Here is a 10336-nt window from a genome sequence, read left to right as displayed (position 1 = left end):
GAATATTATTAAAAAAAAAACCTCGTGTAGTATAAAACAAATATATATGTTGTATTTGTATATTTCAATATAAACTAATATCAAACACCATTTTGCTACAAAGGTTTTCAAAAGATTAATTCGATTACTTTGAACATATCAGAAAAAAATTTTAGATGAAATAAAAGTCAAATATAACATTCTTACTTTATTGTTATTAGATTTATTTTAAACATAACAGCCATATATTTTCAACAAATTATTTGATAAATTTTCATGTATTTCTAAACAACATAATCTTTGTAAAAACGTAACTAAAATAGAATAACTAAAAATATTTTTTGAAATTACTTGATTAAGTAGTCCCTTAATTTATTTTCCGTGTTGTATTTAGAAAGTTCTAAAAAATATTTATGTACGCAGAAATTTTAACTGTGACTGACAAATAATAGGTATTTATTTATTTTCTATTAAATAAACGAGGTAATATTATTGAAACCATTTAAAATGAGGTACTTCGTTACTATATGACAAAAGATAAAAAAATATTTTGTAAGCATTACAAATCGCTTCAGTGTCTCTTGATATACATAATATAACTCATCTATTATCCAGAAACCATAATCTATTCTAGGGAATCATTATCTGATTCTCTCCTTCTTGGATTAATGGGAACTAAATTTTTAAACAAATCATCAACATTATTCGGTGGATCACAAGTTATCAAATCTTGCATCTCTTTCCATAATTCATAATCTCCAGCAATACCTCTAGAGAATATTCTAGAAGGATCAGACGTGAATGCATGCGTTGCATTTTGACCAATATCGTCTGTGTCATTATTTAATCTCTCCAGCGTGTCTCTTTCAATTTGCTCTAGGCGCTCGATAACTTTTGAGGGATCTGTCTCCTTCGGCCACTCGTTGAAGTCTATATCTATTTCAATTCTGAAATAAATACTCATGTAACTAATTAATTTATCAAAAAATAAAATAAAAAATAGAATAGAGTTTATAGATAAAATTTTAGGCAGACATTAAGTCATATTTTAGCCCTAACCGACATTATATCCTTAAAACTTTTTATTAGTTTTATTAATAAATTCTACTGTAAGAGATCATAATAAAACAATATTGTAAAAATGAAAGTAGTTACCCAGTTTCTTGTTTAAACTTGGCCCAGTCTTCGGAGTTGGGTGCGCACGGTATTTCCGCCGCAAGCGCACGACATGCTTCTTCCATTGTCTTCTCGACCATTTCCAGTTCAGAGTCCGCTTTAAGAAAAACATATCCTACTAACTATAAGGTACTTTAAACATCTGTGTCACTCTGTGAAACAATATGATATAAATCTTTTAACGAATGTATGCGTTTAGAAAAACATTCACCTGAAGAAAGTTATGTAGTATTTGTCATGCGAAAATAATTAAGTAGTTGAAATCTCCAACAAAATTGTGAGAGTAGTATACTGAGTACGTTAAAGAGAAATTAAACCAAAAAATGGTTAATTCTACATTGTCATAGATATATTGTAACTCATACAAGATATGTACAATTGTACATAAGACTATAGCACATTAACTTAGTTAATATACTTAAAAATCAACTGACTGATTTGACAAAAGAAAATTACTCAAGAGCAAAAATAACTTCCAACTACGGTTATTGTACAACAAACTTTTATGATAACATAACTAACTGTTAAATTAAATAATCACCCACGATGTTAAAATAAAGTAATTAAAAATTTGCGCTTCAATTTGATATTTTTAGTATTTTAATAATTAAATATTTACAAAAAAAAGTCGTAGAAACTGTGAGGCATAGATACGACAAAAGTACGGGCTTTACTATTGGTTACGATACCATAAAAAGTTCGAAGTGGACCTAACCTACCTAAACTAAACAAAGTATTAAAGAGAAATTTCTCTAAATATGACATGACACACCGCCTTAGAAACTTTTGTTAGCCCATTCATTCAATTGATGCAATACTCATTACATTATATAAGTACTTTAATTTTTGCTTGTCTATCTGTCAAGGTTCAATGTAGAAATCATACAGGTAGGCGTAGCCAGGATTTTATTCTGGGGAGAACCTGGAAAAGTCTAAAAGGATATCGATAGATAAGGATAAAGATTTCTTACATCAGAAAACAAGAAAATAAACCGATAGCAGCGGCTGTCTCTTGGCAATTTTCAGCCTTGTACCAACATGGCTTATGGAATGTTTACTTGTTAGTTACAATGAACTAGTAACTCCCATTCAATATGAAATACTGTGGCACCCTCAAATTTACTAAGAAATAAAATTAAAAAAGGCAAATATTTTTGTAGTCAATTCAAAGTCAAGTCAAACTTATTTTAAGAGTAAAAATAGCCGTCAATCTATACAAATAAATAAATTTGAAGTGGCTGTTTCTAATTTCAAAATTAAATACAATAAATAAATTCATTTGATGGATACATAATAAACAAGAAAAAAAATATTAAAAAAGGTTGTCTGATTCATTCGGGTAATCATCGATCATCTGCTGAACCCATTTTGACGAAACTTTCACTAATAGACGAGAAATACTTTAAGGAATAACTTAGGCTAATCTCATTTTCAAACGAATTAAACAGAAAAACTAATCAAAGACAATAAAATTTAGACATCGACAAAATTACTAGTATTATAAAATGTAATATTCCTAACAGTTATATCAGATGAGAAACTCATACTTAGCAGAGACATACGGTATTTCACACGATTCTTAATGACGAAAACACGACAGCAATACTATTGTTATTAACTTTTTAGTCAACAAACGATTGCTGGTTTAGGTAAATAGCTAACTGGATATTGTGTATATACCTTTTACTTAAATGTACACAGACTTCATGGCTTTTAAAACAACATTTTATGACATACGTATGTACAAATCCTTCGTCATTTTGCTGAGATTTCTTAGATCGGATATAGATAAGAAAAGGTTAAAACAAATAAATGCAAAGTGATTTTTTCAATTAAAGATAAATTACAATACCTACATACAAAGCCAAAATTAAAACATTCGTACTTATATTCTTATCTGAATACAGTTTTATATTCAGGTAACATCAAAAAGTTTACAATTAGTTACGTTACCTCTAAATAATGCTTGACCATGAAAGAAATCATCCTGAGGTGAACCGACATGTGCTCAGTGAGAATTATATGTGTTTAAGCTCCAAATCTTCGACTCGATAGGTGAGAAAATCTTAGCCGAGAAATACTTCAATTTTTACTCTTACGTTAGTGAGTTACTGCCTTCAATATCCCACTGCTGATGAGACCCTTCATGAACAGTGGGGTTTACCTCTTATAGGAAAGCAATCCTTCTACCGCCGAGCAGCCTACTAATACTATTATATTATTAAATACTAGAATTATTGTGTTCGGGTTTAAAGGTATAGTAAAATTGGGCCAGCGTAGCTAGAGACACAAGGGATATACCATCTTAGTTCCCAAGTTTAATGGCGCATTGGCGATGATAGGAACGGTAAATATTTCTTAGAGCGTCAATTTGTTTAGGCTGGTGACCACTTGGTGATCTGGCTACCCAACTATGTGACTTAAAAAAATATTTGTAACCGAATATTATACGACACATGCAGGTTCCCCCTTCAATAATAATAGCAATATCTTCGAAGCTAATTTATGTTAATACTCAAAATTTCTAATTTAAGTAGACGCATCGAAAAACACTAAACTCCTTTTTTTATGCATAATCATAGTATTTAGCAAAGTTTATTTTTTGTACCTATTTATCATATAGTAGGTAGGTACACAAAATATATCTAATTTTAGTTTATTTTAACTTCCTCGTTGATCTAGTACCAGGATTACATTATGATTGCAAACCAATCATTCGCAGGATGGAAAAATAGCTCAGTTTTTCTATAAAGAAAATATCAGCTGCCATTTTAGTTTGGCGGAATTCCAGGAGATTAAACTGGTGCCTTACTTGCTAGATTAGCAAGTGAATTATCAAGTAAAGCAAAGCATTAGTCGCAAAGCACTAACCTAACCAAACTATCGGTTTGTTAGTGTAAGAAAACTTAATCTCTTTGTGCAAATAATAGATTTTATTTTCAAGTTAACCTGAAAACTTACTACTAAAGTTACTTACTACTGGAGTTCTGATGTTTTGATATTTGTTTCGGTCGTCGTAAAGCTCTCGCTAAATTCCCAGAAACAGCTCCATGTGATGTTAGCTTGCTTCCACTACAACGCCATTCATCATCTTCAACAGATTTGAAAATTATAAATCTTAACATTTTTGACTGTACTGGTGGTAGACCTTTCTATCGTCACATATCAATACTCTGTACAGTTGAATAAATACGAGTTGATTGATACACAGATCGTAGATTTCCATCTGATGCATATAACTTAAATCAGTGACGTTTCCGACTGTTTAGTCACCGTAGAAAAGAAAAAACGCTAAAGCGTTAATACACAACTTTTGGGAAAATAAAACCTTATAGGTAATATTTCCTAAAAGTATGATTTTGTGATTTAAGCGTTTCTTCCATTCCACTGACGATATATATAAAAATGACGTATTTTTAAGAAATGTATTTTACCTAACAACGTGTTCATAATTTGCAGTCTCGTAGGGCCGTCGATGTTCCGCTCCAAAGCTGTCTTAGGTCGCCTTGATATCTCGCATCGAGGCCGGATTCCAGCGCATTCACTTGTTGCTGGACGCCGACGAGTTAGCTTGGAGCACTCATTGGAAGGTCTTTCGTCGGGAAATAGATCATTTTCCTCACACTGGTAATAATTATATAAACATGGTGATATCCTGTTGACCGTTTGTGGTCTAGTAGCTAGACTCTCTCTTAAAAATGCCTTAAAAAAAGAAACTAGACACCTGCGCAGGACATACTATAGAGTAAAAGTGTGTGCGCAAACACAGACGCACTCATTATTCGCTCGCTCTCATAATCCGATGGGAAGGAAAATCTAACATGACTGGAAATGATTTAGGCGCAGGACCAGAACAGTTATAAAAATAAAATTAAAACGGATTCCGGACTAAGGCTATGTTAATTAACGATTCAATTCATATAATATATATAATTGTGTACATGTGTTGAAAATAAATACATATTTGTATCCTAGTGTTTTCATCGATCGTATCCTTTAAATTGTAAATAATTAACGAAATAACGTTATTAAGTTAAGAAAAATCTAAGTAAGTACCTATTATTTTTAATAATATATTTATGTATAACTGGACTGTAGTTTTGAATAAAGAGTTTATATATTTGGTCATCATCGCCAATATATATTTTCTTCATTCCTTTTACCGCCAATATGTAACTAAGGAAACTATAATTATGATATGTCGCTCGTGTATCTGTAATTACATCGAAGAACTCACCTTTCTGATAGAAAAGCATCAGTTCAAAGTATTGCTATTGGGCGATATAATAACGGATGCATGAGTGGTACCTACACAGTACCGAGTCAAAAATCACAATATCTACCGGAAAACCAAGGGCATAGTTTGTAATTTCATAAAATACTTTACTTCAAGCTTCGAAGGACCGGGTCGTGGCTCGTCTTGTTCTTGTGTATCAGTTATTCGTTGGTTACTAGTTTCAGAAAAACTTTCAACGCTTTCTGAATCCGATGGGATATCGTAATTCCAATCATCTGCAAATTCATAAATGATATAAGATTAATTAACTTCCCATCTTATATTTGTTCGGAACCGAATTTTAATGGAAAGCAACTTTTAGAAGAACGATTATACGAAAACTCTCCTTACGACGTATAAGATCACCAAAACAGGACCAAGCATAGCATCTAAGATGTAATACCCCTTTTGTGCATATAATTCCATTGCATGGTACCCATTCAGTCAAGCCTACATACGTTTAATGAATGGTTGCTTAGATCGTATATAAAATAAAAGTAAAAACGATGAGCAAAGCCCGATGAGGGGCCAGATAACACATATTAATATATTATATATTAATAAATATACATATAATATTAATAAACACATATTAATAGTATTTGTAAATGCCATTTAAATATTTTATGATCAGTCTGTTACTTATCTTTCAATACACAGAACGTTACCTACATTTAATATAACGATTCTGTTAAAGTCATATAAAAATTGAGACATTATAAGTATTATAAACAACATTACAGACTTTAGAACTAACCTTCATTCGAATTTAGCGGTCTCTCGTCCAAAGTAACTAACATAGGCAACGCAGATGCAACAAGTGAACGATAGTTCATAGAATCTGCGATTGGAGTCCCACTAAGAGTCAGCTTCCGTAATGAACAGCATACGCCCAATGTCCAAATGCGACTTGACTCCTCAATTGGGTTACTGCAATATTTCTCGATAATAATTTATATATTTAAATAATTTTTTTATTGATAGCAGTAAACAAGATTAAACTTAGTTGATTCATCTGACTACAATATGACGCATAATATATTAATTATTACGCACTACCAACCATGGAATTTGAATCATCATGCAAAGGATTACTTTTTCCTTATATTTCTAACGGGTCGTACAGCGCAATCAGGGCTGAGTTTTAATAATTAATTACATTGACAAAAACCTGACTTCCATTCTAGTTCCAATTAGTACTTGTCCAGTGTGATGATCTGCCGCCCACCCAGTACAATTTAAAAATTAATTATTATAATTATTAGTTATAAATAGTTGTCTAACATTTCAGCTTATTATTCATACTCACTTAGCCAAATTTAGAGTATGTAATTTTTGGAGGGCCGCTAAAGCATGTAAGTCATGAAGTCGATTTCCGGCAGCATAGAGTTCTCGCAAAGCACCAAGGCCCCAAACTCCGTCCAACGAGTTTAAACCACATCGATTTACGCTGAGGCTCTACGAAAATTATTTAAAAATATTACATTTTATCAACTTAATAAAATAAATTATAATTCGTTCCTCCTTCTTTCCTCGTTCCAACGAAAATTGATTAACTATAGTCAAGAAGAAAGTATATAAGAAGTGCAGAGGTAAAATTTAGGTTATGTTTCCAAAATCAGCTTAGTATTTACATTTTAATATTTTAAAATGAAATGAAATTTTAAAAAATCGGTGCACTTTATTAATAGTATTATATATGATATGGTTCCGTATATAGCTTTAATTTTAATGGGTAGTAGGAAACAAGATAATTTACTAATTTATAATTTTAAAATTTACAACTTCTTACATCCCAAAACGTATAAAACCTTTTTGCCAAAATGAATGTATATTTACTATAATGTCCAAATGGCGCTGAATAAATCACAGAAACCACTAAGAGAGTATTTCTGAAGTACTCGATTGTGTAGGACATGTAACAAAAGGGAAATCACGTTTCCATCAATGGAATGAAGTTTTTTGGGTTAGTGCTAGTGGGCGTTCCTTAGGGTTCTATTGTAGGACCTTTTTTATTTTTTATATATAAAATTGATCTTCTTTTTTATATCAAAGTTATGTACTTGTAATATTGTATTGTTTGCTGATGGTAGTCCGTTAATTTATAGAGCTGACAGCAAAAAATACAATACATTATCAATGATAAAAAGTAGTTTTATAGTTTTTTACATGAAATATATTTTTGAATAGTGTATACCGTAACTTAATTAAAAAAACTCAGTTTTAGGTCGGTGTTAGATAGTTGAAATGTTCATATACTACTAATTTTTTTTAGAAATTACTTTAGATTTGAATCTTCTTTGGTCGAGAATAAATCTCATTTGTATTTCTTCTTGTATGCAGAAGTTATTAGAAAGTAGCCTACATTTTTTTACTGCCAAAGTTGAGTTTTAAAAATGCTATCAATAAAATGATCCTACTCCACCTTTAGGTAAATCCACCACTGGGTGCTAGGTGGGCACATTGTACTAGCGGCAATGTTTCTTTGTGTACCTACTTTTAACTTAATCAACCCAATGCCAAGATCCCGTAGCGATGTCATAGCGCTTCCATCGAGTACTAAAGTTCTTAAATGGGGTGCGAGAACATGTAACCTTCGCAGACCAACGCGTTCCGCAACAACCCGTAGTTTTGCTTCTCGAATCCTCAACACTTCATCGTCAGTTCTTACACCACTGCTTTGTTTCTTTAAAGATATATTTTTATTTTTATTAGGACATAAGAAAGAGATTTTTATTTTTAATTTTAATGTAAGTCAAATAATAAAAACAATAACTATTCTAACGTCTTATCATTTGAGGTACAGATCATTTTCATATTTTCACTAATATAATAACTATATGTAGAATATCTTAATAGAAAATGCCTATAATATACGTACATGAATACATAAAATTTTGATTAAAGTGAATGTAACCTTACCAATAGTTCAATGAGTGTTAATTCACGCGGAATCACAATACGCCTATAGCCAGGTAATCTACGTTCTAATTCATCCTGGCCAGGCGGTTGTTCTGGTTCGGGTGGTGGCAACGCTAAAACTCTAAGTTATAAATATTAGATTCAAGTTCCCCTTGATGATGAAAACACAAAAATAAACATCAATAACAATCTTATCTACCTGAAAAGAGGAGTAGCTTGGACATTTTGTAGTTCTAGGGAACTAGCACTCGAAACTTCTGATGGCGATGGTGACATGATAATACTTGGAGTACGTGGAGCAGAACCGAGCTCTACGCATGGTGCTTCTAAATTAGGCATTTTAAATTGTTCCCTCAAATCCTACAATTTATTTTTGCGAGTAATACTTTTTTTCATGTAACAAATATTATTCCTTTGTAAAAATTAATATTAATGTTATAATAAAGGCCTTAATAAAGTTATAATTTTATATCAACGTTTTTAATAAAATTATTTGCCATGAAATACACAGAATGTCATTCAATAAATAACAAAACATTAGTTGCTATAGTTATTATTTCTGTTTTACTCAATGGCTGTGGGCTTATTTTCTGCGTCTAAAAATCAAACCTTCCTAAAAACAATTCATATTTAAATGAAACTACTACAATATGATTTCGAAAATTATTATTGTATAAAATATTTAGTTACTGTACTTAATATAATGAAGTACTTAGCTTCGAACCTAACCAAAACTACAATAACTTTCTGTTTAAAATAAAACTCATGTTTTAATAAGGAATTAAAATCTCAAATTAATTACTTATTGGAATATAAGCTTCAGCCGTTCTATCCAGGAAGAGAACGCTGCTGACCGAATTTCATCCGATACATGGAGGTTTCTGTAACCGCCGGGCTTGATAGCGTAAATACAAATTAAGTGTAGTTGAATTATTTACCATTTCTCAAAATGTAAGCTTTACATATTGTTGCTTCTGCTATGCTATAATAATAATAATAAATTTAATAAATAAATAATAAATTTATTGGACAACACCACATACATTACTCTGATCCCAATGTAAGTAGCTAAAGCACTTGTGTTATGGAAATCAGAAGTAACGACGGTACCACAAACACCCAGACCCAAGACAATGTAGAAAACTAATGAACTTTTTCTACATCGACTCGGCCGGGAATCGAACCCGGGACCTCAGAGTGGCGTACCCATGAAAACCGGTGTACACACTACTCGACCACGGAGGTCGTCATGCTATAACACTCAACTCTATACAATGTACAAATACAGCGAATATTTTTTACTAAAGATGTTGTTCTACAAAGATATTATTATAGAATTTGTTACGTACTCAAAATTATAAATCTACACGTATATATAAAATAGGTACGTAGATACTTCAATTTATCCCTGTAACAAAAATTATATATAAAACTATCTACATAGCCCTATTATCTTCCTATATAAGAAATTATATATATGATTCACATTTTATATACAACATATATATATACTATTAAATTCAAAATATAAATTCAGATTCTCCACTCCACAGTACGACATTATGAATATTTTCACTTTAGTAAATTTACAAGCAATGTTAGGCTGTATAGTGCTTCTCTTGTACCACAGTACCAACTACCAAATGACAGATTAAAAATATAATTTTGGCGGTTAACGTTGAAGTAGTGCTGGGTCATTTCAGATTTTATGTAAAACGAAACGAACCGGTTTTTTACACTTACAAAACAGTTCTTCGAAATGGTTATAAAAAAAACCGGTTTGTTTTCATAGGTTCGAGAACTTACGTATATACTTATATTTACGATACTTTACTGAAATAATGTATATTCAACACTGGAGTCATATTATATAATTTTAAAAATAGACTTCGACTTTATAATTTATTTGGATTAATTCTACGTCACGCACTTATTTGCATTTAAAAAAACAGAAAATTAAGAAATATTTTTAAATTATTTGTA

General features: G+C 31.2%; 1 protein-coding gene across 1 annotated transcript; it reads right to left on the bottom strand.

Moving 5' to 3' along the window:
• Window positions 1–429: 429 nt before the first annotated feature.
• LOC125077805 lies at window positions 430–8693 on the bottom strand. The gene is made up of 10 exons (XM_047689874.1): window positions 8553–8693; window positions 8354–8474; window positions 7929–8117; window positions 6741–6889; window positions 6189–6361; window positions 5543–5667; window positions 4590–4779; window positions 4133–4246; window positions 1135–1252; window positions 430–926 (listed from the first exon to the last, which is right to left on the bottom strand). The coding sequence occupies exons 1-10, from the start codon at window positions 8690–8692 to the stop codon at window positions 605–607; spliced, it is 1641 nt and encodes a 546-aa protein (XP_047545830.1). The 5' UTR covers window position 8693; the 3' UTR covers window positions 430–604.
• Between the last annotated feature and the right edge of the window lie 1643 nt (window positions 8694–10336).

This window comes from Vanessa atalanta, chromosome 4, assembly GCF_905147765.1.
Source record: "Vanessa atalanta chromosome 4, ilVanAtal1.2, whole genome shotgun sequence".
NCBI classification, from domain to species: Eukaryota; Metazoa; Arthropoda; class Insecta; order Lepidoptera; family Nymphalidae; genus Vanessa; species Vanessa atalanta.
The sequence above is the reverse complement of the archived record's forward strand: the minus strand, read 5'-3'. Positions and strand labels throughout refer to the sequence as shown.